The sequence below is a fragment of the Pongo abelii genome, chromosome 18, assembly GCF_028885655.2.
Source record: "Pongo abelii isolate AG06213 chromosome 18, NHGRI_mPonAbe1-v2.0_pri, whole genome shotgun sequence".
Lineage (NCBI taxonomy): Eukaryota > Metazoa > Chordata > Mammalia > Primates > Hominidae > Pongo > Pongo abelii.
Genome location: NC_072003.2, coordinates 33,681,410 through 33,695,821, shown reverse-complemented (window position 1 = coordinate 33,695,821; position 14,412 = coordinate 33,681,410). Strand labels below are relative to the sequence as shown.

The 14,412-nt window shown below is 54.5% G+C and overlaps 1 protein-coding gene across 5 annotated transcripts; it reads right to left on the bottom strand.

Moving 5' to 3' along the window:
* Positions 1–4,612: 4,612 nt before the first annotated feature.
* ARMC5 (armadillo repeat containing 5) lies at positions 4,613–13,790 on the bottom strand. 5 transcript variants are annotated; one of them, XM_063717263.1, is made up of 8 exons: positions 12,456–13,790; positions 11,429–11,960; positions 9,398–9,505; positions 9,232–9,296; positions 8,510–8,655; positions 6,553–7,046; positions 5,798–5,930; positions 4,613–5,701 (listed from the first exon to the last, which is right to left on the bottom strand). In XM_063717263.1, exons 1-8 carry the CDS (start codon positions 12,576–12,578, stop codon positions 4,891–4,893), a joined length of 2,412 nt encoding a protein of 803 aa, XP_063573333.1. In that variant the 5' UTR covers positions 12,579–13,790; the 3' UTR covers positions 4,613–4,890. The 5 variants fall into 5 exon arrangements, with proteins under 5 accessions (XP_063573333.1, XP_063573334.1, XP_024089759.1 ...); XM_063717264.1 differs by having other exon boundaries at positions 12,169–13,789; XM_024233991.2 differs by having other exon boundaries at positions 8,510–9,296; positions 12,456–12,578; positions 12,929–13,033.
* Positions 13,791–14,412: the final 622 nt, after the last annotated feature.

Below are 14,412 nucleotides of genomic sequence, written 5' to 3'. Positions count from 1 at the left end.
GAAAGGAGGTGGAAATGAGAGGCCCTAGAGGTAATTATGGACAGACAACTGTGCTGCAGCCACTCTTCTGGACAGATCTGAGCACTGGACTGTGGGTCTCAACCCAGCAGCAAATCGGAACAACGTGGGGAGCTTTCTAAAATGCCAGCCGGGCATGGTGCCTCACACCTATAATCCCAGCACTTTGGGAGGTCAAGGCGGGCAGGTCACTTGAGGTCAGGAGTTCGAGACCAGCCTGGCCAACATGACGAAACCCCGTCTCTACTAAAAATACAAAATTAGCCGTGCGTGGTGGTGGGAGCCTGTAATTCCAGCTACTTGGGAGGCTGAGACAGGAGAATTGCTTGAAGCCTGGAGGCAGAGGCTGCAGTGAGCTGAGATTGTGCCACTGAACTCCTGAGCGACAGAGGAGACCCTGTGTCAAGAATAAAAAAGAAAAAGAAAAGAAATGGGCAAACAACCTGAATAGACAGTTCAAAGAAGTTATATAAATAGCCAATGATTACATGAAAAGATCCTCAACATCATTTGTCCCCAGAGAAATGCAAATCAAAACTACAATGAGATGCCACATCATACCTATTAGGATGGCAATAACAAAAAAGACAGGTAATTAGGCAAGGAGCAGTGGCTCACGCCTGTAATCCTAACACTTTGGAAGGCCGAGGTGGGTGGATCACCTGAGGTCAGGAGTTCGAGACCAGCCTGGCTAACATGGTGAAAACAGTCTCTACTAAAAACACACAAAAAATTAGCCAGACATGGTGGTGGGCACCTGTAGTCCCAGCTACTTGGGAGACTGAGGCAGGAGAATCCCTTGAACCTGGCAGGTGGAGGCTGCAGTGAGCTGAGATCGCACCACTGCACTCCAGCCTGGGCGACAGAGTGAGACTCCATCTCAAATAATAATAATAATAATAATAATAATAATAATAATAATATTTTAAAGGCCAAGCTCGGTGGTTCACCCCTGTAATCCCAGCACTTTGGGAGGCCGAGGCTGGAGGATCACCTGAGGTCAGGAGTTCGAGACCAGCCTGGTTATCTTGGCTAAACCCCGTCTCTACTAAAAATACAAAAATTAGCTGAGTGTGGTGGCAGACACCTATAATCCCAGCTACTCGGGAGGCTGAGGCAGGAGAATCACTTGAACTCGGGAGGCAGAGGTTGCAGTGAGCAGAGATCGTGTTAGCCTGGCTGAGATGGTGAAACCCAGTCTCTGCTAAAAACACAAAAAAAAATTAGCTGGGCAAGGTGGTGGGCATCTGTATTTCCAGCTACTTGGGAGGGTGAGGCGGAAGAATCCCTTGAACCTGGCAGGTGGAGGCTGCAGTGAGCTGAGATCGTGCCACTGCACTCCAGCCTGGGCAACAGAGCAAGACTCCATCTCAAATAATAATAATAATATTTTAAAGGCCAGGCTCAGTGGTTCACGCCTGTATTCCCAGCACTCTGGGAGGCCGAGGCGGGCGGATCACCTGAGGTCGGGAGTTCAAGACTAGCCTAGTTAAGTTGGCGAAACCCCGTCTCTACTAAAAATACAAAAATTAGCTGGGTGTGGTGGCAGGCACCTGTAATCCCAGCTACTCGGGAGGCTGAGGCAGGAGAATCACTTGAACTCGGGAGGCAGAGGTTGCAGTGAGCAGAGATTGTGCCACTGCACTCCAGCCTGGTGACAGAGTGAGATTCTGACTCAAAAAAAAAAAAAAAAAAAAAAAGAAAAGCTGAAAAGAAAGAGGTAGTTAGCAAGTTTTTGTGAGAATGTGGAGAGATTGGAACCCTCACACATGGCTGGTTGGAATGTAAAATCATTCACTAACTTTGGAAAATGGTCTGGCAGTTTCCTCAGATGTTTAAACATAGAGTTATATGATCCAGCAATTTCCCTTCTAGATATGTAACCAAGAGAAATAAAAGCATATTCCACAAAAACCTTGTACGTGAATATTCATAGCAGCATTATTCATAATAGCCCCAGAGTGGAAACAACCCAAATGTCCGTCAACTGATGATTGAAGAAATGAAAGTGGCATATCCATGTCTTAGTCTGTTTTGTGCTGCATCATAGAATGCCCAAGGCTGGATAATTTATAAAGAATAGAAATATCCTTCTTTCAGTTCTAGAGGATGGGAAGTCGAAGGTCAAGGGCCCTGCATCTGGTGAGGGCTTTCTTTCTGCCTCATCCCACAGCAGAAAGCGGAAGGGCAAGACAGTGCAAGAGAGGGGGTGGGGTGGGGTGGGGGCAGAACCCATCCATTTATCTATCAGCTGTCCACTCCCTTGATAACTAATCTACTCATGCAATAATGCCATTAATCCATTCATGAGGGAAGAGCCCACATAACCTAATCACTTCTTAAAGTTCCCACCTCTCAACAGTTGCATTGGAGGTTAAGTTTCCAACACATCAACTCTGGGGGACATGTTCAAACCATAGCAATGCATAAAGTGAAACTGTATTATTCCTAATAAAAAGAAATGAGATGCTACAGTGTGGATGAACCTTGATAACATTATGCTATATGAAAGAAGCCAGACACGAAAGATCACACATTGTATGATTCCATTTATATGACATGTCCAGAACAGGTCATCTGTAGAGATACGATGTAGATTAGTGATTACCTAGGGTTGGGGGAAAGGGAGTGTTATGGACTGAATGTTTGTGTCTCTCCCATATTTATATATCAAATTTAACCCTCAGTGTGACAATATTTGAAGACACGGCCTGACTGGGCGCAGTGGCTCATGCCTGTAATCCCAGCACTTTGGGAGGCCAAGGCAGGCAGATCAACTGAGGTCAGGAGTTCGAGACCAGCCTGGCCAACATGGTGAAACCCCATCTCTACTAAAAATACAAAAAAAGTTAGCCTGGCATGGTGGCACCTGTAATCCCAGCTACTTGGGAGGCTGAGGCACGAGAATTGCTTGAACCAGAGAGGCGGAGGCTGCAATGAGCCGATATTGCACCACCACACTGCAGCCTGGGTGACAGAACAAGATTCCAAAAATAAAAATAAAATAAAATAAAATACCGATGCCCAGTCCAATGTGAGCAAAAAGGCCCCAGGCATCAATAGTTTTTCAAAGCTCACTGCTTGGTTCTAATGCATAGCCTGAAAACCAGAGACCTGGACCAACACTCACAGAGGCTCAGAGACAGCAAGTGCCAACCTCAGCGGCCCAGAAGCAGACCTTGGCAGGCACAGTGCAGCTCTCCCCAAAATCAGGCTGCCACTGAGGAGTCAAAAATCTGCAAGCCAATTATTAAAAAGTAAAAAAGCAACAGATGTTGGCATGAATGTGGAGAAAGGGGGGAATGTTGGTGGGAATGTAAATTAGCTCAACCTCTATGGAAAACAGCATGGAGATTTCTCAAAGACCTACAACTAGAACTATCATTTGACCCAGAAATCCCACTACCAAGTATCTACCCACAGGAAAAGAAATCATGTAAAAGCTGGACTCGTTGTGTTCATTGCAGTACTATTCACAATAGCAAACTCATGGGCCCAACCTAAGTATCCATCAATGGTTGACTGAATAAAGAAAATGTTGGCTGGCACAGTGGCTCGTGCCTATAAATCACAGCACTTTAGGAGTCTGAGGCAGGAGGACTGCTTGAACTTAGGATTTTGAGACCAGCCTGGGCAACATAGCAAGACCCTGTCTCTTAAAAAAAAAAAAGGAAAATGTGGTACATATACACCATGGAATAGTACACAGCCTTAAAAAATGAAATAATGTCCTTTGCAGGAACATGAATGGAGCTGGAAGCCATTATCCTAAGTAAACTAACTCAGACACAGAAAACCAAATACTGCATGTTCTCCGTTATAAGTGGGAGCTAAGCAATGGGTACACAGGGGCATGAAGATGGAAACAGACACTGGGGACTCCAAAAGGGGGGCGGGTGGGTGCGGGGCAAGGGCTGGAAAATTACCTAGTGGGTATAGTGTTCACTCTTTGGGTAATGGGTTCACTAGAAACCCAATCCTCCCCAGTACACAATATACCCATGTAACAAACATGCACGTGCCCCCTGAATCTAAAGCAAAATAATAGTCAAAAAAAAAAGATCTGGAAGCCAGGTGATGGAGACCCTGCCTTGGAGACCAAAGCAATGTGAGCCTTTCCCTCTCCTCAACGCCAGCACAGGTCTTTGTCTGTCTCTGGGCATGACTAAGACAAGGCTCGAGATTCCCTCCACAGCAGGTCTTCCCTCAGACAGACAGCAGTAGGACACGTGGCCCAGGAGATGAAAAGGGAGCCAAAGAATGGGGGACAAAGATGGGCAACAGTCAGTAATGCAAAGGCTTTCAACACATCATCAGACTAACGGCATTCCCTCAGCACAACCCTTTCAGCCCCGAGCAAGGTCTGTGTGTCCAGTTGGGTTGCTATGTCAGAGCAGTGAGGCCCTGACAGCAGGAAGCAGGCTTCCCCTGGGGCCCAAAACCACATCCTAAGCAGCAGCCTGGGAACTCAACCCTGTCCCAGTACTTATTAAACTGTTACATGCAAGGGTGGTCTGTGTCCAGACACAAAGACCTGAACAAGACCCTGCCTGGTGGGCGAAGAAACAGAAGCAGACACACCACACAACACAGGTATCCAACTCCAAAGTGTTTAATCTCAATTCCAGAGGTCTGGGCCAGGCCAGGCACCTGGGGCTCTGGGCTGTTCTGCTTCTCTGGGCCCTACGCCCAGACCCTAGCCTTGGCTTCTCGCTCCCGGGTCTTTAGATCGTCATCTTGGGGTCCGGTTCCATGTTCTCACCACTCCTCCATGACGACTCCTTCTGCTCAGCGTCCTTCCTTGCCAGTCTCAGGGAGGCTCCTTCACAGCCAATTCATCCTTGGGTCCCCTTCCCAGGGGACGTCAACAGTCTAGGCAGGGACCCTTGCCCCCAACTCAATCCCCATCACCACGGCCAGCAAAGCCTCCGTCAGGGGCCCTGCCTCTTCACCTGCTGCCTCCACAAGCCCCACCAGGGCCAGACCCCGCTTCCTCGGGCACTGCTCTGACCCCAGTGTCCAGCGGGCACAGTGGGCAGACAGCCGGGGCCGGCCCAGGCGGAACACCTCACCCACTGACTCCGGGCCACCCTGGGGTCCCAGGTGGATGCGGCCCACAGCCTCTTCCAGCTCCTCCTCCAGCCCAGGCAGTAGGAAACGGCCAGCGGCCTCCAGTGCCTCCTCGGCCTCTGAGCCCAGCAGGGGCTGGCCTGGTGGGGGCACGGGCCCCAGGGCAGCCCCACACCCCCGACAACCATGCAAATGATGCAGGACAGGCCAGGCTGCGCCGGGCGACAGGCCTCGCAGGGGCACCAGGTCCATCTGGGCTTCTGCAAAGCTGCCTGACAGCAGGGCCCGGAAGAAAGGGGAGGCGGTGGCTGAGGCCGCTCGCTGGGCAGGGAGCTGGAGGCCTGAGTCCAGCAGGAAGTGCAGGTCGGGAGCTGGGACAGGGGCTGGGCCCAGCAGAGGTTCATACAGGCAAGGGGAGGGTGAGTCTAGGTCCATGGGGACTGCCTGTGGGACAGCTGGGCTCACAGTGGGAGACACCAGGTCTTGGAGGCAGGAAAGGGAGTCCGCGGCAAAGAAGAGGAAGAGCGGGTGTGGGGCCGGCCGGGTCAGCGCCGCAAGGAGGAGCCGGAGGCCACCCTGCTCCAGAAGCAGCCGGCGCCACAGAGAGGGCTTCCTACAGAGAAGAGAGGGCCTTTCAGAAGGTGGGAAACGGGCCTGGGAAACACAGCACTCCTCCCCCAACCCCGCAAGGCACCCACTTCCCACTCACCGACAGATGAAGGGCAGAGTCAGCGCGCAGGCCACTCGGTCCTCAGGGCTCCCAGAGAGCAGCAGGTGCGTGAGGGCCCCAACCCCGAAGGGCGACTCGGCCTGAACCGTCAGGTTCTGCAGTAGCCTCTCCCCTGTGAGTGGAAAGCTTGTCAGGCTGGGAGCTGGAGTGTAAGACAGGTGGGGTGAGTGAGACAGGGCTCTGGGCCTGTGAGAGGTGAAACCTCTGGGTGAGAAGTCAGAGCACTGAAGAGGCAGTGCTGGGCTCGGGACGCTGGGAACCTGAGGTCCAGGACGAGGACAGAAGGTGGGACGGTCAGGGTGTAAGTCTGGGCCCCTGAAGCAGCCTGTGGTCAGGGCACAGCAGACAGGGCAGTCCCTGGCAGTGCTGGGGGTGGTGGTGAGGCTGGAGTTCACAGGTCAGCGTGCTGGTGGGGAGCAGTCAGGACAGCGCTGAACCAATGGCAGAGCCAGGAAAGAAGCACAGATCAGCCCAGATCCTGGGCGCAGGGCTGCATCTGGAGTTAGGGTATCTGGGCCCCAGGGCTAGGGCAGAGGACACAGCAGAACTCTGCCTGTGGGCCCATGGAAGAACTGGAACGCCCTGCTCCCTACCCCACTCTGGTGACGGGCTGTCTGGAGGACGGGCTTGGGAGGACAGGTGAGTGGGAAGGTGAGGTTCTGGGCCCACGGAAGCCACGGGGGAGGATGGAGACTCACATGGGGGCAAGGAGACGGGTGGGTGTGGGAACTCACCCAGCTCTCGGTGCCGGCTGTGGAGAGTGGGCCGGGCACGTGGTGCCGGCCAATCGTCAGGCGCCACCCCCAGCACCAGCCAGGCCCGCAGCAGCGCTGCGCCATAACTGCGCACGAAGGCCTCGAGGCAGGCAGGGTTGCAGGTGAGGCGTGACAGGATGCGCAGTGCACGTGGGCTGGGCGGGCCCGGTGCGCCGGTCACATAGGTCAGCAGGCCGTACAGCGCCGGGCCGGTCACGAGTGCCCCACTTGGGTCAGGGGCCTGGGAAAAGCGCGACAGCAGCAGCAGGGCTGGCCCTTCGCGTCCCCAAGGCTCCTCGATGGCGGCGGCGGGGCTGCGGCCCGGAGTGCGTTGGGTGCGTGGTGCCCGCAGCGAGGTCGGGGTGGGGGCGGGGCTGGCCGGCTCCATGGGCTCCGGCGGACACTGCTCAGGAGACCAGTCGGGGGAGATGTCATCAGGGCCCGTGGCATAGCCCTCGGAGATCAGCCACGACCTGTGGAGGGCAGAAAGGGAAGGAGACTGAACCCAGAGCCAAGGTGAAGGGGCAGAGTCCAAGAGGCGTGAGGCAGCTTTTTTTTTTTTTTTTTTAAAGAAACGTGGTATCCCTCTATAGCCCAGGCTGGAATGCAGTTGTGGGATCCTGGCTCACTGCAGCCTTGAACTCTTGAGCTCAAGTGATCCTCCCACCTCAGCCTCCCAAGTAGCTGGCACTACAGGTGTATGCCACCACACTCAGCTAATTTTTTAAATGTTTTGTAGAGATGGGTCTCGCTATGTTGCCCAGGCTGGTCTCGAACTGCTGTGCTCAAGCAATCCTCCCGCCTTGGCCTCCCAAGGTGCTAGGATTACAGGCGTGAGCCACTGCATGAGCTAAAAGCTGTCTTGGAGGGAGGTAAAGCCAGGGGAGAGGAGGAGGGCAGAGAAAGGGGAGAAACGGAAGTGAGAGGGGGATAGGACTAAAACCTCATTCAGTAATTACCGAGGCCTGTCATGTGCCAAGCCGTTCTTTAGGTGCTGGGTAGAAGCACTGAACATGTCCCCCTGGAGTTTATGTTCCAGTGAGAAGAAGCAGACAAGAAGTAAGAGTACCATGAGTTATGTTAGTGTGGGGCTAGTGTAGAGCACACAGGTCATGGAGAAAATAAAAAGGAAATAGGAAGCGCTGGGGGCTGGGCATGGTGGCTCACATCTGTAATCCCTACACTTTGGGAGGCTGAGCCAGGAGGGTCACTGGAAGCCAAGAGTTCAAGAACAGCCTGGGCAACAAAGCGAGATCCCCAACTCTAATGTTTAAAAAAAAAATAAAGAGTTCCTCAGCTTTCCTGTGATGCTTCAGCTCATGAGTGATGGTAACAGAGTAAGAACTTGGACTCCAGAGCCCACCATCTTAACCAGCGTATATCCCACCTCCCAATGAACTTGTCTGGGGCCCAAAGTTCAAAGGTGCTGGCATGGAACCAAGGTTAAAAGGTAGATCCAGCCAGTGCAGTGGTTCACGCCTGTAATCCCAGGACTTTGGGAGGCTGAGGCGGGTGGATCATCTGAGGTCAGGAGTTCGAGACCAGGCTGGCCAACATGGTGAAACCTTGTCTCTATTAAAAATACAAAAATTAACTGGGAGTGGTGGCCGGCACCTGTAATCCCAGCTACTCAGGAGGCTGAGGCAGGAGAACTGCTTGAACCAAGGAGGTGGAGGTTGCAGTGAGTGGAGATGGCACCACTGCATTCCAGCCTAGGCGACAGAGTGAGACCCTGTCTCAAAAAAAAAAAAGGTAGACCCAGGGGAGTGGAGTGTGTTAAATAGGAACTGGCAGGTGGTCGTGTGGGAATCAGGAGTCTGGGTTATAAGTCTTATTCAGACAGAATGGGGGCAGAGATAGTGAAGACGACCAAGACAGACACAAACCCCACATCACCGCACTGCTCACCCTCCCAAGCCCTGAGACAGGGACTCACCTGAGGCTCCGGAAGCTTCCACCCTGTGCCCGCTCAGGGGTCCTCTCCTCAGGGAAGTCCCAGGAAGCAGCTTCTCTTCCCTCTTCTTCCTCCTCACCAGCCTCACCACACAGCTGCCCAGCCAGGAGAGGCACAAGTCCCAGAGCCTGCAGCCGGCCCAGGGCCCCAGTGTCATACAGAAACCCCACAAGGGCAGCCACAATACGAGGGTGCCATGCGCTTGCACGAGGGTCCCGCAGCAGGCCCATCAGTAGATCCAAGCCACCAGCATCCCGCAGTCGGGCCCGGTTGATGGCCTCACGACACAGGAGACACACAGCCCGCACCAGGGGCTGCTGGGAGGTTGGGCTAGCTCCATTAGGACCCCGGCGCTGCCGGAGCTCATCTACCAGCACCTCCACGCCACCAGCATTGCCCAGTGCAGGCCGAATCAGGCCCTGGGCACACAGGTTGGCGAGGATCAGAATGGTTCCCTCGCGTACTGCCCGCTTGGGGTGGGAAGCCAGGCTGACGAGTGGGCCCAATCCCCCACCCAGACTTAGCTGCTCAGCACAGGCCCGGGAGCAGCCTCGGCTGAGTTCTAGGAGGGCACGGACGAGGGCTAAGGTCAGTGCAGCATCTGGGGCAGTGGCCAGGAGCTCGGCCAGCGGGCGCACTGCTCCCTGCTGTGCCAGGGCCAGGCGGTGCTGGGGTGAGTCTGCCAGGTTACGGAGGGCACGCACCACGCTCTGTAGGCACTGCGAGTCCTGGCAGGCTGTCAGGCTCTCCACAAGCAGGGGAACAGCACCTGAGGGCAGGAAAGGGGAGCACAGAGGGTGAACAAGGACAGACACTCAAGCCTTTCTTCTGCCCCAAGCCCTAGCAGACCCCAACCTCACAGCCTCTCACCAGCACAGTGGATGTCCCCACAGCTCTCAGGTTCCATGGCTAAGTTCCCCAGGGCACGGGCCGTTCGGTTCTGGATGCTGTCTGTCTTCATGCACTGAAGAATGGTCACTGCAAGGACAGTTTGGGCTTGTGAGGGTTCTACCCCTTACTGTCTCTCTCCTCAATAACCTGGAGAACGTGGCCTGAGAGGGCCTGGAAGGCTTTCAGAAGAGGCTAATGGTCAGCAGGGCACAGTGGCTCAAGCCTGTAATCCTAGCACTTTGGGGGACCAAGGTGGGTGGGTCACTTGAGGTCAGGAGTTCAAGACCAGCCTGGCCAACGGGGCCAAACCCCATCTCTACTAAAAATACAAAAATTATCTGGACATGGTGGTATGCGCCTGTAATCCCAGCTACCCAGGAGGCTGTGGCAGAATTGCTTGAACCCAGGAGGCAGAGGTTGCAGTAAGCTGAGATCGTGTCACTGCACTCCAGCCTGGATGACAGAGCAAGACTTCATCTCAAAAAAATAAAAAGAAAGAGGCTAACACTTGGGCTGGGTCTGGAGGGGTACACAGGAAGGTATTTGCCAGAAGCACGGTGGATGGGGGTGTGAGAAGGCATTTCAGGTTTGGAAGTAGCCTTTCCAAAGGCCCAGAGGTAAGATGCAGTGTCTGTGAAAGGCTTCAAATGTCAGGCCAAGGGGTCAGGACTTGAATGTGAAGGCACTGGGGGCCACACAAGGGTTTTATGAAGGGGAGTGACATGATACAATCCTGGCATCCATAGGGAGAATGCATTACGGGGGAAAGAATAGGAAGGGGGGAGTCAAAAGGCTGTCATAATAGTCCAAGCATGAAAAGACAATAGCTTGAACCAACCCAGCTACTGGCATCACACAGCACAGAGATACCAGTCTCTGGGCACACAATGGAAGTAGGAAGAGAGAGAAGCAGATAAATTCAGAAGATATTTAAAATGAAAAATAGTAGCTGAATGATGGGGGTTATTTAATAACCAAGGCTCTTGTCAAACATATACGGTCCAGATACATTTTATGTAAATTTTAAATATATTAATGCTTCCCTTTATCCGAAAAGTTAAGATGTCATCAAAACTAGCATAATTTCGTGGAAGGCGGGTAGTGACATGTAAACTGCTTTCACACATTGCCACTAGGAGGCACCAATTTAGCTGGTAAACAGAAAAGCTTATGTTTTGCTAGGATTTGTTCTTACTGTGCTGGTTTTAATTATTTTTATTTATTTTTTCCTGCTTCCTAAGCGACTACTGTTTTGTTTGGTTTTCTAAGATACGAGGTCTTGTTACGTTGCCCAGGCTGGAATGCAGTGGCTATTCACAGGCACAGTCATTGTTCACTGCAGCCTCGACCTCCTAGGCTCAAGGGATCCTCCCACCTCAGCCTCCCAAATAGCTGGAACTACACGCATGTACCACTGCACCCAGCTTATGCTAGTTTTTAATAACTTGAAATACGTGTCATGCTTAGAATATTTGCATATTCATGCTATATTTGTACTTCGTTTTCTCCCCACTCTGATTTTTTGAGGTAGCTATTATTGCCCCATTTTACAAGGAATCCTAGCCTCGGAGGGGTTAGGTGACTTCTTTTGCAGAACTCTCTTTCTGAACCACTACATCTTCCAGCTCATCAGTGGGGCTTCAGAACCTTGCACAGGGCCGGACACATAGTGGGCACTGAATGTCTGCTATGAACATCATAATTGGACGATAAGAATCATCTGAAAAAATCACCAAATAACTCTGGCCTCCGCTAGTCCAGCTTCGAAAGAAGTCCTCAACAACCAATTCCTAGATAATGGCTATAATTATCTGGTCTGGGAGGGCTCTCTCTCATCTATAGAGAGTGCAGTGACGTCACGGGGCACAACAGATTGAGAAACAGGAGCGATGCGCCATCACAAAGCACGTTATTCCGGGATGTGACACAAAGAACTCCAGACTGCCCGGGTCCAGACAGCAAGGGAGTTGCAAACCTCATCTTTCTAGGAAACGGGGGCGGAGCACTTACCCAAAGGGAGTATGCCTCCGAGTCTGCGCACTTCGGACCGGCACGCCCCTTCCGTACAGCAATCGGCTAGGATGCTGAGCGCCAAGTCCAGCGTCTTGCGCAGGCGCACTGGCGGCGTAGGAATAGACGACGACACAGCGGAGGGGGCGGGGCCCGACTCGGGGGCGGGGCTAGAAGCTGCCGACGCGGCCGACGAGGGGGCGGAGCCGGGGCCTGCCTGGGACGGGGCGGAACCCGCTGCAGCCGCTCGCCGTAGCAGCGCGAGTAGGGGGCGGAGCCCGCCGCGTGCCCGGAAGCGCTCTATTCCCCCCGCTGCCTTGATGTGGCGCGTGCGGAGGGCTAGGAGCGCGCGGCTCAGGGGTGTCTCGTTGGTCGCTGGGTCCTTTTCCCCACCCAGAGCCTCCCCGGCCGCCGCCGCGAGCTGCGCGAGGCAGAACGAGAGCGAGTCCGTGAGGGTTGGCTTCGCAGCCGCCATCTTGGCTCGGGCCTCAGACTCCGCCCCGCTTCTCGCCGCTGATCCCAGGGAGCGGAACTGGAAGACAGGGGAATCGTCGGGCACCGCCTCGCTGACGCTGTTTAAATAGCGCCACCGCAGCGATGCAAGTCGGAAGTTGTAGTTCTCCACCCCGGAAGTCTGTCCTTGCACAGGAGGTGCGGCGGTACCTTAATCGCTGCCCAACCTGGGACGTGCGGGGGGTGCATGAGGGAGATGTGGTCCGCGCCCAGCTTCTCACGCCTACCTCGGGAAGCGCTGGAAACTCTTCCAGGGCCCTCCAGGTGGACCGGGGCCTCCGAACAGCCCAGACGTCCGACCACGGAGCCTTCGTGCCGTGCTCCGCCTCCGGCGTGCACTCGGCGGGGACCGCCTTTCCTCCTCTAGGCTCGCTTCGCTGCCCCCCAGCGGTGGTGCGGCCCGTCCTCGGGACGGACTCCGAGAACCCCTAGTCAGGCCGAAAGTGCGGGGTCCTGACCGCACCGCAGATGGGGAGCCCTCGCTCGGTCAGAGGAAGAAGAGGGTTAAACCTACCGAGAACGTTCGCTGCCGCTTCCTAGAGTGACGGGCTTGTGGAATTTTCCGTTTCCGGAGCTGGACCCCGGTGTCCCGAGTGTCCTCCGCTCTGGACGTGCTCGTGAGCTCAGGAGCTGGCATCTAGGAAACGGGGCGTTCTTCACCCGCAGTGCAGTCGGCCGCGCCAGAAGAGGCGAGGGAGAATCCGGACGGGGCGGGGCGGCGGGGGAGCGGGACATTCGCATCCCGGGGAGCCCCGAGGTCACCCCTGGATTGCGAGGTGGCTCCGTCTGAGCAGCCCTTCCTGGTGTGGCCGGGGCAGCTGCCCGCCCGGAAAATGGTCAGGCTCTAGCCCTGCGGAGGAAGAAGACTGCCAAGAGCAACCGTCTACAAGCCCCAAAACCTGCGAGTGCCGGAAGTGTGGGCTGACCACAGCCTGCCTCCCCGGCTTCATTCACCACCAAGGCAGCCACTCTGGTGACAAGCCTTACCGTTGTCCGGGTTATGGCAGAAGCTTCCGATGCGGCTCTGATCTGGTTAAGCGCCACTGGGTATGCACCGATGAAAAGCCGTACTCCTGCCCCGAGTGTGACCATCGCTTCAGCCCTATACTTGTGCCTGGTGTGGTAAGGCTTTCAGCATCAGCTCCAACCTGATCCAGCACCAGCGCGCACACACCGCTAAAAGCCTTATCGCTGAGGGGACTGCGGCAAGAGTCTCAGCCTTAGCTCCAACCTGTTGCAGCACCTGCGCTCCACATGGGTGAGAAGGCCTCTAAGTGCCTTGTTTGTAGTTAAGAGTTTTGTGCACAGTTGGAATCTGCTGCGGCACCAGCACAGTCATAAAGTCCGGAAACCTGATGCTTGGTGGTGAGTGTGGCCAGAGCTTCGGCCAGAGCTCCCACCTGCCCATCCACTAGACGGCCCACAGCAGCGAGAAGCCCTGCGTCTGCCTGCAGTGTGGCAAGGCCATAGCGCAAAGCTCCAACCTGGGCCAGCACCAGCGGACGCACCAGGGCGGCAGCCTCTGCAAATAGCCCTGGCTTCAATTTTAGCTGAAACTTCAGCTCTGACTTTGGTTCGGACCTCAAGGAAATGGAAGGAACCACGATCTCTAAGCAGACCTCCTCTACTCCCTTGGGGCTGTTGATTTTAGAGCTAATGATGGGATTCGGTTGGGGCGAGGGGGTCTCCACATCTTTTTGCCCAACCCTTTGCTAAGTCAGGGAACCCCAGTCTGGGCTGGGCATGGTGGCTCATGCCTGTAATCCCAGCACTTTGGGAGGCCAAGGTTAGCGGATCACTGGAGGCCAGGAGTTCGAGACCAGCCTGGCCAACATATTGAAACCCTGTCTCTACTAAAAAAAAAAAAAAAAAAAAAGCCAGGCGTGTTGGCTCTCGCCTGTAATCCCAGCTACTCGGGAGGCTGAGGGAGGAGACTCACTTGAACCCCGGGAGGCGGAGGCTGCAGTGAGCGAAGATCGTGCCACTGCACTCCAGCCTGGGCGACAGAGACTGTCTCAAAAAAATAACAAATTTAAAAATTTTTTAACAAAGGAGTCCCAGTCTGGAAGAATCAGAACACTAGATCTGTGATCACTGCCTTCAAAGAGCCCAGCCAGCTGAGAGGGCTTAGGTTCTTTGAAGTTGGAAAGACAGAACCTCGACCAGCTGAAGGGAGAGTTTTGGAATGGCGGGAGCTGTCCAGCGTGGACCCAGCTGCCTGCAGATCTGGCAGTAGCTGACACAATCCCTTCACAGGCCTAGGGAGTGATGGGGTTAATCACACCTAGAACAACAGCTACCTATTCCCAGAGGAATGAGACCAGAAATCAGGCAAGCCCCTGTGAGGAGTTCCATGGCAGGGCGCAGGCGGGGCATTCCTAACCTCCAGAGGGAACCATGAGGGATCCTGTGTTCTGGCAGATGGGCCAGAGAATTTGAACTTGGGACCATTGTGTGAGCCCTGGGTGTCC